We start from the raw sequence: 19,262 nt of genomic DNA, 5'->3' as shown, positions 1-19,262 counted from the left end.
GTGTTTGTGGGTCATGGCCTATGACTTAGAATTTCAATAATTGAAATGAATTACATATATAACTTGTAATTTCATTTTCTTTTAATAACTAAACTACTTGAACTTCAAATTAGGTGAAATATTGACAATATTTAGAAAAAGGAACGAATATGAAACAATTAAAATTTTATATTGCACATTATTAAATGATCCAAACACTAAAATATCTCTCAGTGTGATCATTATCCTCCAAAGTGGTGAGTTAAATAAAGTGGACCGTGATATTCTATGCTATGAAATTTATAATATTATTATACCTAATAAAAATATCACAGATTTTTTATTTCTTTATAACTAGTTTGCATTTTCGTTACAGATCTTTTGTAATCTTGAGTTACCATTCAATTACATTATTTAGAAGTCATCGAAACTTATACCTCATTGGGTGAGTTATCCATTAATATGTGTGATATAGTTACCTACATAGATTGTGGTTACTAATGTCAATCAAAGACTCATGAGTAAATGATTATAATTGGTATTTTACTAAGCAGGTAGACTCATCAGGAGATATTTTACATCTTATATTTACGACGAGCTAATAATTACCCGACTTTTCGACCTTTGGGATAATTTCTGTTAATTCTCAGCCGTCTACTCCTGATCTACAAACACCAGCCACATTCATCCTGAAATAACGCTTAGAGATAAGAACTTATTGTCTTCTTAGTACACGTGACTATTGTCAGACTCTCATACCAAGTATGCGATGCAATCTTACTATTGCATAGATGTCAAAACCAGCTTGTAGACACTTGATGGTAGTTACGGAGTCCGTAGACATTGCAACGTGAATGTTACCGACCATCTTGATACATGAAGTTTGTCTCACAACGCAATTACACAACAATTGTTTTGCTGATACAAATATACCAGGCGTCTTAACCTTTAAACCATGACGACTTCCTAAAGTTAGCCAGGTTCATTTTACGTAGGTACTTCTCTGTGTCCCCCATGTCGAAATGCCCTGTATCCTTGTTAGACGGTTAAATTTGAGGGGACTGGGTTCTGTAGGTGAGTGGCTATTTAAAAACACTCTGCTTCATGGTTAAATAAATAAAATGGTAATGGTGGTAAAATACTTTGTTACCCTATTACACCATTACAATATTTGACTTTTATAAAACTCTAAGATGTTGCACTGTCCATGTCTAGATGAGAAGTCCTTGTCTTCACTGAAGAGAAGACAATCATCTGTTTTAAGCATTTAAATAAGCATTCCAATATTCGAAACTGTAACCTTAGGTACATGTGTCAAGTGTTGCCTGCCATTACTTTTATATTCAAACTCCAACAGTCCTGTTCCGAGCAAATATGTTAGCTGACTTCTATAAAGCCTCTATATGCTTTAATCTCACTCAGAAACTCTTTGGTACATCTTAATCGCTTGTAATAACTGTTCCATTCCGTTAAGAGAAAATGAATATTTAGCTAAGTAATTAAAGTTAATCAATTCTCAACAACAACATAAAATCGACTGGTTACAGTTACTAAATGACCCGTTCTCGGTTTTCTAAATTGCATACAAAATGTTCCGAACAGACTTGCGGGTTCCTGACGGCTATTACTTACAACGCAATATCAAATTGCTTTCAATTTATTTCGCAATTGCCGTCTTTGAGTTTCGCTTTGTAGGGGCCTCTGACGTCGGTCCGAGGCAACAATAAAATGTATTCGTCTCCGGAATGTTTAATATGGGGAAAAGTTTAATAACGCGTCCGGGCGGGCGGGCGCGGCCCAGCGTCCGAGTATTGGGCAGCGGGCGGTCGCGCGGGGTGGTCAGCGCGCCTTACTGGCCTACGACGATAAATCAAATTTCTTACCTCCTCCGTCGCTTACAAAAATCCTTATTACATTCGCAAATACTCCTTACGTTTACAGACAAGTATTGTATAATATGTCATAATCATTTGGATAAAGTATTCCACTGATTTCAATGAAATTACTCCCTATACTGTATTTTTTTCACAGCAAAAGCTTCTAACAAATCAATATTTTGTTACAAATTTAGTAACTATTTGTGTAAAGAGGTATTTGTAGACTTTCCAATGGGAATGTTGTTTTTTTACAACAGCGATAACCCATTTTTGAAGGCGACACGAAATGTATGAGCCTAAAGTTCAGAACTGAGTTTCTGACCGGATCTTCTCAGTGGGTCATGATTCCGATGCAATGGTAAACACCACGAAGCACTGCTCTTGTTGGGGCATAATTTAACAAGTTCTGCAAGCTGAGCCCTATGAGCTGGCCCAATCATGGCATAACCAGAATAATCCTTCGAGACTACGAGTATTGGCGCATAGGTCGGCAAAAAATATGTCAGATTCCGATAACAATTAAATACCAGATGGAGCGTGGCCTCATTTCTTTTATTACTGATGAGTTTTAAGTCTTTGTTTTATAGTGTACAATCGTTACCCCATTCTTCAAACTGGAATGCATTATTTTGTTCGCAGCAGAAATAGTCAGGACGATGTTACCTACCCGTGCGGGCTCACAAGACGCCCTACCACCGGTAAATCACAAATACGGTCATCTATCCAACTAACACAATAAAAGACACTAGCCGACCCTTGCCGCGATATTACATTCTCATATGAATATTATATTCGTTTCAATTCATATAATATCAATTTTGGTATTCATTTTTGGTGTATCTTTCTGTGTATTGTCATTTTTTTGCGTTTATTTAAACTCCCCATATCCGTAGTACATCGACTTACCCGGCAGGTATAGCGAGGCGGCCCTGGAGGCTGACGGTTCCAACACAATAGCTCTCTGACGTTAATTAAATGTTAACAAACGCCCTCGTCGCCTAATTGGAACTGTTGCCTATTATCCTTACCTTTCGACGAGAAGAATAACTTCCAAGCTTTAGAATTGTACTTCAGACTTTTACAGAGAATTCTTCAAGTTGAGTGGGATACAGAGCTTTTGTTTTTAAAGTAACTTACTCCGGCGCTCATTCATTTATTTTACATACTGTTCTGAAGCTTGATATAGAAATAATGTAATATAAATCGATAGGTAGATGAACCAAAACGTGAGAATGTTCATTATAATTTTAATTTAGGAAGTAAATAACTGGTGAAGTGCTTAAACTTTTTTTTTTTATAATAGGTTAAATAATGATTAACTTAAAAATGAATTAAGAATAATATATATGTTTCACGTTTATCCCATTAAAATAAGAGGCATAATTTCCTTGTGATGTCGATATGGGGAATCGCACCTTATCTAACCCTCGCACCTTACCTATCGCTTAAAAGCAATTGGTAACTCGTTCTTTGGCCAGCGAATAATAAATTCCAATAAAATCTACAGAGCTATTTCCGATTTAAACTTTATCAGCGTTAAAATTAAAAGTATAACGATCACACACAGACATAGTATAACAATTTTATTCGTGGTCGATTAGTCGTAAAGAATTTTGATACTTCTGTCATCATTGCAGATGTTTCTCGAAGAGTGCTGATAATTTCGTTAACGACACCATAATATTCGCCACTGTAGTAGAGTTCATCTCTTTTACTCTAACCATTCTGTTCATCGCAGTACCGTTCCAGAAAACACTTTAACTCCGTTTTATCAAGCTCTAGTATTCCAATATCAGAACTTGTTAATTCTCCTAAGCAGTATTTTTTTAGTGACGTCTTTCTTTAAAATAAGTTTTAAAAGAATGCCAGATCGTGGCGGTGGCCACTATCCTCGTGTAATTAACCTTCATTTTTCGAGGTTGCCCTGTATTTTTTGGTAAAAATGGGCTGTAATTATAATTTCGTCATTGCGGGTAATGTTCTTTAACGCTTAAATAGACTACGAGCTATACATAGGTTATAATAAAATAATCTGTAATAAAAAAATGTCAGATAAGACATCATACCTATTAATGTAAATTTTTTTAGTAAAGTAAATTTTTATTGAGAATTACACACAATCACACACGGTAGGCAGCGGCTTGGCTCTGCCCCTGGCATTGCTGACGTCCATGAGCGACGGTGACCACTTACCGTCAGGTGGGCCGTATGCTCGTCTGCCTACAATGCAAAAAAAAAAAAGTGTGTGTGTCCGCTCCGACGCACGACTGGAGTTTACTGGATATAAAAAATTAAACGAAACAATACGAGAAATAGTTCTATATTACGACAACACGATACACTACAGATTATTAACAAATTAACGAGACACAAAACAAACGACTAACAAATATATGAAAATACAATAATGAGAGAAACGCGCGATCAGTACGAGGCTTTGTGGCGGACTGCCGGCGCAGCAGCCCGGCGCGCATTTCGTGTGACATGCGCAATCAGGCGCATAACGCATTTCGTGTGACATGCTAGTACGATTTTGGTCCCCATAATTTTCATACCCCGGGCCTATATATGTAAATCGATTCTAAAGGAGTAAACTCCAAAAAACATTAATTTCACAGAATCGCCTATTTTTCGAAAATAATCAAATTAAAAAGGTTTAAGATATAAATTCAGTCTTTCATGTCAAAAAGTAAGCGGAAGCAACATGACTTATGAGGCGTTCCATTTAAGGCTTGAAGTGCAAGCGAGAGCGCGCAACGAGCGACAAAGAGGCACAGTCGGCCTCCGCGTTTGGCAGCGTTCGACATCTGTCTCTCTCCTACTTGAGTGAGCGATCATAGACCTATATAGTAGGGACACGACATATTGTTCTATACGTACAATTGCTTATATAAATAGCACCCATTTTGAAGGCACATACATAAACATATATCTATCTCGTTCTTACTCAGCACTTTAACTCGCAGGAAAACAATATAACAGTATTTCAGTGCGTACATAAAATGAAACATGAATATACGTAAATATCTCCGTCTCCGTCTAATGAGGCCGAAAATCCGCCATGTTTAGCGCGCCAAATGTCATTGTCACGTCAGTTCGGCCGTCTGTTTTGGGTTGTACATTATTTATTGACTATGATATCGATTTAATATGATTGATTATATAAAATTTCATAATTTATCATGCTTAAAACATACAAAAATAATAATTAAAACGTATTTTATAGGATCTCAAGAAAGTCGATGTCCTAAAACTATTATCTATATGTATTTAAATTCATTATGGAGCCCTCATCCGAAAAATCCATTTTTCGGTCGGAATCTATTGATCATGACACTAGTCATAAATACCACTTTAAGATATGTCATCAAAACATATTTAGACATTCTGTTTAGATATTTCGGGAAAAAGGCTACCGACAAAATCTCTTCGGAACTATTTAAATAAAATAGTTTTATTCCGCAGTGAGTAAAACACTATTGTAAATTTGTTAAATTTTTAATAATTAAGTGATTTTAGAGAGGAAGTCACAAGGAATGACGTTTGTAATTAATGAATAAATGTTCTGTAGGTGTTTTTTTTTTCACGCGGTCCCTTGATAAGTTTAAAATTTGAATCACTCTCAAGCGAAAGTGATTCAAATGGTGCGGCGCACCTTCCTTGGGGTGCGCTGCGGTAGTATGTTACGGACTTTAGAGTCAGCAAAACAATTAAAATAGATTGTAATAGTCTAAGAAAAACACGTACTCAAAATACGATAACATTTAGCATGCTAGAAATGGGCTGATGGCTTTGAACTACGCCATATCTTTATGTTTTGCGACAAACGACAACTTTATAAAATCAGTGTAGCAACTTTTAAAAATCATCATATCGTTTACTTGGCAAATTCGAAGGACGAACTTGTCTTAGATTTCACCCATCTAAATCATATCATATTTGCACATAACAATATACCTACTTACTTCCCATTAAAGTATAAATTCTACAAATAAATAATACTCAACAATATTTAAAATAAAATGAGCCAAGAACGTTTATCGATAAAACCTGATAACATTGAAATCTTTTGTACAGCACTAAAGCCGCCATGTTTTGTGGCCAGATGACGTCACAGTGGCACGAAATTTTGGTTGACGTTTCATTTCCATAGGTTTCCTACTTCATTGTGAGCGATGCATCCGCGTGGACAGCTGCTATACAATAATACATTTTAATAATAATACATGTTTTCGTTATGTATGAAATTCAATGAAAAGTGAATGTGGTGTCAATTGTTTAGAGCAACGATAATTGCGATAATTGAAAAATGAAACCATTCCATCAGTATTTTCTTTTATGACGTTGTCACGTTCACCTAGCGTCAGTAAACCGACTTTACAGCAACCGATTTTTTTTTTCTCTCAAAGAAGTCAATGCTAAAAGCATATAGAAGATTATTAACGGGAACGCGAGGAGCAAAGCTGTCTGAATTGTTTTATTTTATCTACCTATTTAATGTTTCTTCAGGTTTAAAAGTGTAATAACAGTGGCTTATTATATTTTGTATCTGTGAAAGTGCACAAATGTGGGAAAATGAAACAAAGCCGCTAGACGTAGCTTCTCGGTATCCTCCAAAAAATCAGCTGAAAAAGTCTTAGTAAATAACCACCATTTTACTGAGATTATATTTCATCCTATATCATCTCATCTCAATTCATTTTTAACTATTTTTTTTATTTAATTTGTTATTTATTATTTTTTTAATTAATTTCATTTAATTTCACGCCAATTGATTGATGTTTCAAATTAACAATATTAATTAAACAATAAATTAATCAACTTAATTTCATTTCACATCCTATTAATATTGTTCAATAAAATTATAAAAAATTAAAGTATATGGTATGATACTTTTGCCATTCCAGTTGGCAAAATAGAAATAATACTACTAAAAGCATAGATAATATCCTGTATTTAAATGTCAAAAGCTTTCCTCCATATTTATGTTTATTGTCTATACTCTAAATCTTCTCAATTTAAATCATAGATGATAGTCTGATAGTATGTTTGATTTGTAAATGAAATTTGTTTTGATTGTGTTTTAAAGTAATATGTAAGATTTTTGCATCAAATTCAGCTTATCCAAAACAAATAAAAACAATGGCTCAATTCAGACCAGCCGGATTTTCCGATGAGGATTCAGATAGTGATGATTACGGATTTTATGAGAAGCCGGTAATTTACATTATTGCCTTACATTTTGATTTCTTACTATTCATAAAATAATTGTATTTTTAAAAATCCCAACAGTAATAATAATCCATATGGAGCACCTTCCCTTATCTACTAAGATGATCCAATAACATGCACAAGTTCATAGAGTGTATAAAATAATTAGATCTCGATTTGCTTACATACTTTTCATTTCTTATTTTAAACTAAACAGCAAATTAAATAATAATAATTGAGAAACACTTGTAGTATAATTGTACTAATTGTGGAGAGATTACATATGTATATAAATTTATTCTTTCAAATATAATGAAAGAATACACGTTTTTTTAATTCATTTACATTGTACGTTTTTTGGTAAATGAAGGTTTATATGTAAACTTTTTTTTAAATCGCCCTTATAGGCAAACGAGCTTAAGGCTTACTTGATGGTGAGTGGTTACCATTGCTCATGGACACATTTTGTTTTTATCATACAATTGTTTATCAACAAATCTTTACTTATGTCAAAATTACACATTTATTACATTACTTACTACAATTGACACAAGATTTAAATTTAAAAAAAAAAACAGCCTTCCTCGAATACAATATCTCAGCTATCAATTTTTAAGTTTCTTCTATTTCATATTGTTCTTTCACATCGTTAATGTCCATGAACAGCAGTGGTCAATGACAAACAGGCATGTTTTATCCTCTTCAATGATTACATTTGTAACCCGGATATGGTGAGATCATTGTAAGTTCCACTTTTACTGCATTGAGTTCACCTTTCCCTTAATACTGTGTGTTGGCATGATCGTCTTAGCCGTACAACCCTATTTCTCACTTTTACTCACTAAATCAATGACTTAATTTGTAGCTGAAACAGCTGTGGCAATGCTGTTACTTACTTTTGCAGTGGTTTATAGTTTACAAATAGAAATTTGCATCTGTTTTGGGCTAGTATATTACTGAATCTAACATCTCCAAACCACTTTTTTCTGTTTTTATGTACTAGCTAAAGTGTCAACAAAATACACAAATATCCAGTTCACTTTATTTTTTCTTTGTATTTAGAGAATTGACAAACAATGACTATCATGTCATGTCATGGTATGACTATCAATCAACCCGTCAACTGAAATTGAAAAGCACCATATATTATGCATAAGAATGTGTTATTTCCAAATTACAATAGGCACTGTGATTGTTAATTATGTATTTAAATTATATTTACAGGTTAGAAACTATGACTATTCTAGTCAAATTAGCAGTAAGAAGAAGGTAGAAGTGGCTTTACAGGAAGCTATCATAAACGGAAACATGAAAGATGTAGAGGATCTTATAAATAATGGTATGAAGATAATCTAGGCTAATGTATGCATGAAGTGTAATGAAGATGTTAGATAAATACAAATATATCAATTTTCATAACACTAACCATACAATATTCCAAGGTGGTCAAATTTTAATAAGACAAGTAATTTCGACTGATCTGAGGGCCACAGAACTGAATTTAAAATCAATATCCCGCAGCCAAACAAATTAAGATTAAAGACAAATAAATTTTAACTTACTTTCTATTATTTTCATAAAGTATCAACATTGAGGCAAAATAATTCATTGTGTAAAGAAAGACCACATTTTAACCATAAACTATATGTGTGTTTCAGAATTGAAGAACAATGCTAACATAAAATTGGATAGTGGATGGACCCCACTAATGCATGCATGTTTCCATGCTCAAGATAAAATTGTTCAATATTTATTGGAGAAAGATGCAGATCCTAATTTACACTCAGGTATATTGAATTTATTTATTGTGTATGAAATGCTATCTAGCTCTCTATTTCTAACAATGCATTTTATATTTCATTGCAAATTAAGTTTTGATTTAAAATTACAGATTCAGTTACACCTATAATGGCTGCATGCTCAAATAGTAGTGCAGATAATGACACAATATACAGTATTGTGTGTAACCTCATAGACAGAAATTGCATACTGAATATTGGAGATAGATATGGACAAACCCCACTAATGAGGGCTATAAGCAGCGGCCGTGTGGCAGTGGCTCAAAAATTACTAGATATGCAAGTTAATATAGAAATGAGGGATCAGCATGGGTGGACAGTATGTAAAATGTACTATATTACTGTTACGCACTGGGGTTTGGGATAAATAAAATTTCACCAAAGTACAACTGTATTGAACACTTAGAACACTTAAACACTTCACAAACACTTTAAAACTCTCCGAGTAGTTCCAATTACTGATGGACTGCGTGCCATGTCTACAATGCTTTTACGCAGCCGATACCTCATCCCCAGAATTATCGAGAATATTCCACACATCTCTAGTAGTAGTTCCCGCTATCTGACAATAAATAGCGTTGTACTTTTCGAGCGTTCTAGGTCCTTCGATATTCGTTTGACTATTCGACGATAGATGGCGTTACTCTTACCGGCGTAACATTACCTTTTTTTAATTGTTTGATTTCTGCTATTTTTATGTTGTAGGTGTTATAGTAAATTAGTTAAAACTACCACAATACCATTGCTTGTTTATACTAATACTGATTCTAATTAGATTAACTAAACCAACTAATAAGGTTGAGTATCTGGTGATGGTAGTTATTTGAATATTTTTTATTACCTTATTAAGTAGCAAGGATAAGTAAGTAATAAGGAGCATACAGCACACTTCATAGTGGGTGGTCACAAATACTCATTGAGATTAGCAACACCTAGACTATAATTGAATTTTTCTAATGAAATACGTACTTGACAAATGTTTACGATTGACTTCCATGGTGAAGGAATAACATGGTGTAATAAAAAATCAAACCCGCAAAATTATAATTTGTGTAATTACTGGTGGTAGGACCTCTTGTGAGTCCGCACGGGTAGGTACCACCGCCCCGCTTATTTCTGCCCTGAAGCAGTAATGCGTTTCGGTTTGAAGGGTGGGGCAGCCGTTGTGACTATACTGAGATCTTAGAACTTATATCTCAAGGTGTATGGCGCATTTACGTTGTAGATGTCTATGGGTTCCAGTAACCACTTAACACCAGGTAAGCTGTGAGCTCGTCCACACATCTAAGCAAAAAAAAAAAACTGCCACTCAGAAATAATTTCAAATCTCATTTAAAGAATCACTTCTCATAGTGCTCAGAAAATATCATAGTAGGGCTAATCCCAGAGCTGGTGGTTGAATTTTCTATCTGAAAAGCAACTGAGTGTAGTTTCCTAGTTTGTATGGATGAACTGCTCTGATGACAGGTGATATAATTCATTGCAACAATGAGTTATTTCTTTGTAAAGTAATTATTGACATGCCCACTTAATAGAACTTCAAACTACACATACCAACTGTTAAAGTATTGCACAGCTCTCAAAATACTTCTCTGTTAAATGGAGCATATATCTTACATATTTTTAATACCAAAAATCAAATTATATTCCAGGCTGTTTTCTGGGCTGTCCACCACAATCAACCAGAAATACTAGAAATGTTAATTGAAAAAGGAGCTAGACTAACTGAAGTTGACAAATCGAACCGAACGCTATTAGAAATTGCCAATTGTCATGATCATCAAGTGATAATTGAAATATTAAAGAAATCACTCAACCTAGACGATGATCATAAAACAGATGAAAACTCATACTTAAACCATCAATTAACATCTTGGCAAGATTATTATCCGGGAATTGAGAAAAATGAACGGTAAGTAAGTTAAATAACATAGATTAAGACATTGTTCTTAAATAAATATAAAATTATGCCTTGAGATTCTGCACATTCGTTCGTATCGCTTCTAACTTTAGAGGCCTATTTCCCTGTAACCTACCATCATTCGTTTTTGCATGTCCCACTAACCTACAGTTCCCCAAAGCGGTCTAAACATTTCTATTTACTCCCTATAATACTGGACACGATTTTTATTTACATCTCGATTGCTTTATTAAACTACTCGATAATATAGCAATAATGCCACCTATTAGTAGATATCGTTATTCGCTAGTATCGATATATGACGATTGTTAGATGGCTCTATGAGCAGCTCAATTTGTAATAATAAGTTTTTTTTCAATTATTTTATGCTTTAAGAATGATGAGGCTGAATGGTTACATACTTATACAATCATCAATACATCAAATGTTTCCGTTTATTAACATTTTCTATTATTAATACGAAAAACGACAAATAGTCGATCTACTAATAACAAAGGAATGGTAAATTTAGCAACGGTAGTAATTGCTCTTTAATAAAACCTTGCTCATTTCTACTACAGTGTAATCAAGTACCTTGGATCGAAGGGTAGGGTAGCCATTAAGCAACACTCAAACATCACAACAGTCCTTAATGCGAGTTTTTTAACTTCTCGATCGCGTAAAAGTTAACTCCACACTAAGCACACTGATCCGAATTCGTATATATATATAGACGACTAGCCACCCAATTGCCACCCTCCTCCAATTCAAATTCAAATTTAGTACTTAAGAACAATCAAACTAAACATCTTCCAAAACGGCTGGTCACCGAGGAAGATTACGACTACAACCCTCCAAGTGTATACATTAACAGACAGCTTATAAGTAAAACAAATAAAGATAATGAACAAAAACTTTATATAATAACTTTCAACGTGAAAACACTATCTTCTTATGAAAAACTAATAGAATTAACAGAATCACTAAAATCAATAAAATCAGACATTATTGGAATGGCAGAAGTGAGACGTCTTGGGGAAAAAATAGAGGAATATGAGGATTTTATTCTTTACTACATGGGCCAGACACCTGGACAGTTCGGCGTGGGCTTTTTGGTGAGAAAAAATCTTAAAGTAAACATAGAGAACTTCACGGGCTTATCAGAACGAGTCGCTATATTAAACTTACAATTCCATGGGCAAAAACTATCAATCATTCAAGTCTACGCACCCACAGAAGCAGCAAATGAAGAAGATATTTCTTATTTTTATGAGACAGTCAGAAGGGCTAGGGAGTTAGCGCATAAAGACTATATCATAATGGGCGACTTCAATGCTAAGATAGGTAAACCAAGACACATGAGATTGGTATAAGAAATGACAGAGGCCAAAAATTGATAGATTTCGCTCTAGAAACTAAGACGGCAATAATGAACACATACTATCATAAGAAACCAAACCGCAGATGGACATGGCGCTCACCAGGTGGCGCATATAAAAATGAGATCGATTACATTCTATCTAACATACCGCAGAAGTTTCATAATGTGGAAGTTCTAAATATCAACTACCCATCAGACCACAGGCCAGTGAGAGCAACCATATCTCTTGAAAAAATAAAAATATCCAGGACTAGATACAAGACCAACCAGTGTGCGAGTCTAAAATACGAAAGCGAAATACTCAGATTCAGATTAAATCTCCAACTCTACCTGCTACGTGCCGATGACCAGAACTTGAAAGATACTGATAATATACAGACACAATACAACAAAATAACCAATGCCATCTCGAGAAGCCTAGAAGAAACGCACAAGGAACACAATTCGTACAGACACAAAAAAATATCGCTACGCACAGAAAAACTCATGACTAGAAGAAAAGAATTACAGAAGACTAAAAACAAAACCAGAAGTATAAGAAACGAAATATCAGCTTTATACAAACTCATTAGCAAGTATATCAGGCAAGATTATGCAAAATACAGACAGAATACCATAACTAAGCACTTACAAGTTTCAGGCAGCACAAAAAAGGCTTATAAAGAGCTAGCACAAAATAAAACTTGGATCGAAGGACTTAAATCATCAGGAAAACAATCTATAATAACAAACCGCAATGATATCATTAATATGGCCACTGAATTTTTTAATCATTATACAGTAAAAAAACATCCACATATGTAGACATAACACCAAGCAGTAATATATCAAACAACGAAAAGGTGCAACCAATCACGGAATCTGAACTTATTGCAGCAATATAAAACCTGAAAACCGACAAAAGCCCAGGCCCAGATGGCATTTCAAACGTAGCTTTAAAGGCAGCTGACAGAATATTAGCGCCACCTGTGGCAAAATTGTTTAACCAGATATTAGAAAGTGCTGAGATCCCCATCCAATGGACAGAATCAAATATAATTTTAATCTATAAAAAAGGAGATCCAAAGGACATAACAAATTACAGGCCTATTAGTTTACTGTCTTGTTTCTATAAACTCTTTTCGTCAATTATAAACAACAGAATCAGTGATTCGCTAGAGAAAAATCAACCAATTGAACAAGCAGGATTCAGAAAAGGTTTTTCTACAGTGGACCACATTCACACCTTAGAACTCTTGATAGAAAAATACCAAGAAAAACAGAGAACACTATACATTGCATACATAGACTACCAAAAGGCTTTTGACACTGTGTCACACGATAGTGTATGGAAGTCGTTAAAAAACCAAGGGGTGAATGATAAATATATACAGATAATTAAAAACATTTATAAAACTAATACAAGTAGAATAAAACTAGAATCTATAGGCCCAAGATTTTCTATCAAAAGAGGTGTAAGACAGGGAGACCCATGTCTCCAAAAATTTTCATTGCCATACTTGAATCAATATTTAGACAGCTAGATTGGAAAAACCTCGGCTTAAATATTGAAGGTAAATATTTGACTCATCTCCGCTTTGCAGACGACTTAGTAGTGCTGGCAGAATCAAGTTCAGAACTTCAATACATGGTTGAGTCTCTCCACAGAGCCAGCATTAAAGTAGGCTTAGAAATGAATACAACAAAAACTATGGTAATGACAAATAGTGCTAGAAAGAAAATAACAGTCGGAAACGAACTATTGAAATACACAGACCACTATATTTACTTAGGAAAACAGATCAGCTTTGAAAGAAAAAGCAATGAGATGGAGATTGGAAGAAGAATCCAACACACCTGGAACAAGTACTGGAATTTACGTAAAGTACGTTGCCAATATACTTAAAAACCAAGGTTCTAAATTCCTGCATTCTACCATGCTTGACTTATGGCTGCCAAACTTGGAAGTTTACATCAAAGGCCAATAATCTAATAGTAAGCTGCCAACGAGGAATGGAGCGAAGTCTGCTGAATATAAGAAAGATTCAAAAAATCAGACACACAAAAATCAGAGAAAAAACAAAATCTATAGATGCTCTTGAATATGCCAGAAACTTAAAGTGGAAGTGGGCTGGCCATGTAGCCAGACTTAAGGACCAGAGATGGACTGCAAGAATAACTGCATGGGAAGGGCCACAAGGGAAAAGAAAAAAGGGTCGCCCGATATCAAAATGGGAGGATGATATAAAAGCTATCGCTGGCCCTCGATGGATACAGGTAGCCCAAAATAGAACCAAATGGAAGGACTTGGAGGAGGCCTTCACCATGTTTAATGGGTTCCTGCCAAACATAAGTGAAGAAAATTAAAATTATTATATGTATACCTATTTACTTTGTACTTTAGCAGGAAATAAAAGGCTTTTTATTTTTATTTATTTTATATAGACGACTAGCGAACCGCCCTCGTTTCGCTCCGGAAACTGTAATTTATTATTGATTTCTCCACTATTTAATAGATGCTATACATATAAACCTTCCCCTTCAATCACTCTTATCTATTAAAAAAAACCGCATCAAAATCTGTTGCGTCGTTTTAAAGATTTAAGCATACATAGGGATATAGGGACAGAGAAAGCGACTTTGTTTTATATTATGTAATGAGCTAAAAAACAAATGCTAGTCAAAATTGAGTAGTTTATTTTTAACAGCTGTTCCTGTTTTTAAATTAAAAAACAAATTACAGACCGAACTATAAAAACGAAATTCAGAATCTGCTTTACGGCATGAGCTGTGAACGTTTGACGCCCCTGATCGTAACGTCCGGCATCGATTTGAGGACGTTCCTACTGCTGGACGCCGAGGAAATGGTTAAATTAGGTATAGAGATGCCATACGAAAGGCACAGACTGAAATACGGATTACGGAATTTCCATTTGAGAGGATGGAAATTAAACGCGGTGGCCGGTTTGTATGCTCGGAAAATGGATAACTATTGGTACGTAAAAAATGTAATGTGTTCTTAAGCATTTACTGTCTTCATTTTTTTAACAGTAAAATAATCATATAGTGATTTTTTTAAATCAAATATAATTCAAATTGAAGAGATAAATTCGTAGCTATCAATGGTTCATGAACTTCCATGATTATATCATCGTTAAATTGAACAGCCAAAATCTATATATCGTCTTCTCGCATTAAAACTGTATATTCTCAAAACTTACTAATTTTACAGGAGAGTGTTTTATAGGCTTACATGGTGTTGTTTGTTCCATGGTTACATGGGGTTTTATAGGTGTGATATTTTTAATATTAATCATCTTTGCAACATTTATTTTTTATTTTTTACCAGTTACATTATGTATATGTCTTTTAAAGTAAGATAAAATTATGTATTAATTTTGTAAATAGTAGTCCAAACATAGGTAAAAATACTGGTGATACCAAATCATTCCGCATATTAACTCAATTTCGAATATTTTTGGAAATTGTACACTTTTAATGCGAAAAGACGATAATATATTTTTTGCTTCATTATTGGAAGTAGAGCGCATTTACACAAGTTGCCCTCACAGATTGTCACAGATTGTCACCACTTCACCCTATCTTGCGCTCTTCCCGATGCGTCGCCAAGTGTGTATAGGGCGACCTAATTCTATCTGGAGAAGACTTGGTTATGTTAAATAATAACTCGAAAATGTCTCTTAATCAATTAAAAAGTTTTAACAAAATTTTACATCAGCATAATGCTTTCTTTTAGCGTTTTAGACTGTTTAACTTCATTGGGGAGTCATTTACATCAGATTTACATACTAGAGGCCACGCTACAATATATTCTACGCGAGTACGCTAAAGTCGAAAATCAAATAAAACACCAACCTCCGGACTCGCCTTTACTTAAAAAATTGAAAACATCAACAAAGAAAATGCTCACTAACATAAACAGCATACGAAGGGAAATTAAAAGCATGAAAATTACTTTACAGAAGGTAGGTACAAAAAATATATAAATGCTCATGTTCCACTTAGTGAGGATGTTTACTGGAACCCATAGATATGTCAATATGCACCTATAGATGTGAAGTCAAAGTGTAATATTGTACAGAAACAGGAATAGTTGCTTTAGTTTTGATGCTAATTAATACCAACTAAAACACACCGACTAATTACAAAGATAAATGTCGCTTAAACCAAATGGCCTTTCACCCCTCGATATGTATTCGTGTGGTCTTACAATACACTCCTCCGCACTCCTATCACCAGTGATGACTGGAGACTATCGCATTGTTCTGGAAAATACGCAGAGAACTCTCAATTTATTAGCCTCATTTACGACATTATGGGTGATGATATTCTAGGCCATAAATTATATATACAATGTTAAGTCATTGTACTTTCCTAAATGTTTATCATTATACTTCCACTAGTTTCAGGAATATAATGAGCCAACTAAGAGCATACACGAATCTACACTACATCTTTTACTTCGAATTATGTATATCAATGCAATTTATCTTTGATGTAGTTACTATTGGTTTATGGTTACACTATTTGCTGTTTTCAGATTGATAGTAATAATCCTCGCCCCGCCGATCTGCTACCAAAGAAGTCAACTCAAGAAATTGCTATCCAATATATCACAAAAGCCGTCTCGCTTTGCTCTCTAGCCTTTATACTATATCAAGGACGAACCTTGTTGGGCAATTTGTTAAAAAAATAAACGTCTTTTTATTGATTTGTGATACTCTTATTAAAATTGATTCTTTTAAAGTATTGAATTACTCGGTCTAGTCAAAACTGTGCGCCTAGTGTGAGTTAACGTTCTCGATAGCGTAAAAGTTAACTGAAATATGTATGCAGTTGGAACAGCGCCCCTAGCGGCAAACGTAGGCAAACGTTCCAATTCCATACATTTTTGAGTTAACTTTTACGCTATCGAGAACGTTAAATAACTCGCACTAAGCACACTGACACCGATATCGACCTACAGTTATTATACGTCCTGTAGTAAGTACTTCGACAATGTTCTTATCTATTTACCTCGAACTAGTTTCTTATCCTTCAGCATATCTGAAGCATTGGGTGCTAAGGCATTTTGCAAAACCGGTACGATCCATTGTCATTCGATCATTTTTGCTATAAAGCAATTCTACGTTGTAGTTTTAAAAGGGACACACTTTCTCAGACTTGTGTCATTTTAGTCGTGATAACATCTTTACAAGACTTTTTTATTGCTTACTTGGGTGGACGTGCTCACACCCCACCTGATGTTAAGTGGTTACTGGAGCCCATAGACATCTACAACATAAATACGCCACCCACATTGAGATATAAGTTCTAAGGTCTCAAGTAGTTTACAACGGCTGCCCCACCCGTCAAACCGAAACGCATTACTGCTTCACGCCAAAAATAGGCAGGGTGGTGGTAACTTCCCGCGCGGACTCGCAAGAGGTCCTACCACCAGTACCTAATTACGCAAATTATAATTTTGCGGGTTTGATTTTTATTACATGATATTATTATTCCTTCACCGTGAAAGTCAATCGTGAACATTTGTTGAGTACGTTAGACGTACATTAGAACAATTGGTACGCGCCTGAGATTGGAATCTTTAATTATGCTTTAGACCACGACGACATCAAGACTATCTTTACATTACATTTTATATTCATTTCTTAAGTTAAAAAAGCACCGTTTTAGAAAATTTATAGGTACTAGAGGTCCCGCAGTAGTCGAAATTCGACTATAATTAATTGGAATTGTAAGTTTGCACACTATTCTGATTGTATTTTATACTTCTATAATCACAAATTTCGCCAAGACTACACTATAAAAAATATTAACAAAGACAAATAATATTTAATCTATTCTCAATTTGACAACAGACGTCAAGAACAAAAGCGTGACAATAAATAGTATGCATGCGTGTGTGCGTCAAATACATTATACGTAGTGTGTGTAATGTTTTCTTTATCGATTTAATGTATCTTTTATGCATTATTTAAAAAAAATATAAGCGTTGTGCACTTCTTCTCTATATTCTCTATAAGTGTGGAAAATTTCATACACCTCCGTCCGCGCAATTTTCGTAAAAAGGGATACAAAGTTTTTGCTTCACGTATTAATATATATAGGTATAATATTATTTTGAGAATCTGCAAACTAAAATCTTAATAATAAAATAACCACCTTATTTTTAAATACGCACACCAGCATGCGAGGCTATACTTTACAATCGTGTAAATAGGAGAAACAAACAGTTAAATCTCGGATTTAATTGCAGCGTCACTTGCCAGATCCCATAATATATTTTGTCTCGAAAACTCATCAACATCGGTCTATTAGGACCCGGTGGTCGTTAAATTTTATACTAAAATGGTTCGACCAAAAATAGCTTAATCGGTATCCTCAATTAAAACTTGAGTAATCTGACTCCTAAAAAACAAAATTTAAATTTTTGTTATAAAGACAAATAATCGTTATCAAATTCATTAACACGCGAACGTGCAAAATTAAAATTTTTAAAAAGATAAGTAAGCCCCTGTGTTATTTTCACTAGTTCTTCTCAGAACTTTCTGGTAGTTTCGTTTTAACAAAATTATCATACGAACTATTTATAGATTCTTTTGAATTTTCTCCATAATTGCACGTTATAATAGACGGCCCGTCAACCTCAAAATATAAGTTGTTTAGTGACTACATTATAATTGCTGTTCATAAACATGTCAACATTAAACTAACGTTCCCACGTTGATCTTGCAGCCAATTTATTAGTATGACTAGCCAAAATGACTGATGCATAGAGTCGACCCAATTCCGTGGCCAATATGTACGGCACTTTTAATCATTACATTTCATACGAACTCGGACAGTAATTCATAAAGTTGACATGCATCACTATGCATTACGTAAGCGCTGTTATTTAAAATTACGATCGCCACTTGCGAATTTTCAATCAGGTCAACCTTCTCATTTATTCTCGAAGAACAACTTTTGCCAATGAACTGAATTAATTCACGTTAATTTACATCGTACTATGCTAACAGTTGATGATACTTTTATTAATACAGTTTGTCTGTTGTTATTCACCATTAAACCGAATTTCACAGTGACTGTACATTTGTTTATCCTTCTTGCGA

The 19,262-nt window shown here is 34.4% G+C and overlaps 1 protein-coding gene across 1 annotated transcript; it reads left to right on the top strand.

Annotated features, from left to right (window-relative positions):
* The first annotated feature begins 6,808 nt into the window (after positions 1-6,808).
* On the top strand, positions 6,809-16,858 carry LOC101741162 (ankyrin repeat, SAM and basic leucine zipper domain-containing protein 1). Its single transcript, XM_004927804.5, has 8 exons — positions 6,809-7,073; positions 8,292-8,406; positions 8,726-8,854; positions 8,959-9,185; positions 10,519-10,778; positions 14,870-15,121; positions 15,884-16,112; positions 16,688-16,858. Exons 1-8 carry the CDS (start codon positions 6,999-7,001, stop codon positions 16,841-16,843), a joined length of 1,443 nt encoding a protein of 480 aa, XP_004927861.1. The 5' UTR covers positions 6,809-6,998; the 3' UTR covers positions 16,844-16,858.
* Positions 16,859-19,262: the final 2,404 nt, after the last annotated feature.

Source organism: Bombyx mori, chromosome 13 (assembly GCF_030269925.1).
Source record: "Bombyx mori chromosome 13, ASM3026992v2".
In the NCBI taxonomy this organism is placed as follows: Eukaryota; Metazoa; Arthropoda; class Insecta; order Lepidoptera; family Bombycidae; genus Bombyx; species Bombyx mori.
Note: the sequence above shows the minus strand (reverse complement) of the source record. Positions and strands in the feature narration are given on the sequence as shown.

Coding starts and splice junctions, on each gene's coding strand:
- LOC101741162 (XM_004927804.5), top strand. CDS start 6,999: ATGGCTCAATTCAGACCAGCCGGATTTTCCGATGAGGATTCAGATAGT. Junction 8,407..8,725: donor AGAGGATCTTATAAATAATG/GTATGAAGATAA, acceptor TGTGTGTTTCAG/AATTGAAGAACAATGCTAAC. Junction 9,186..10,518: donor GGGATCAGCATGGGTGGACA/GTATGTAAAATG, acceptor ATTATATTCCAG/GCTGTTTTCTGGGCTGTCCA.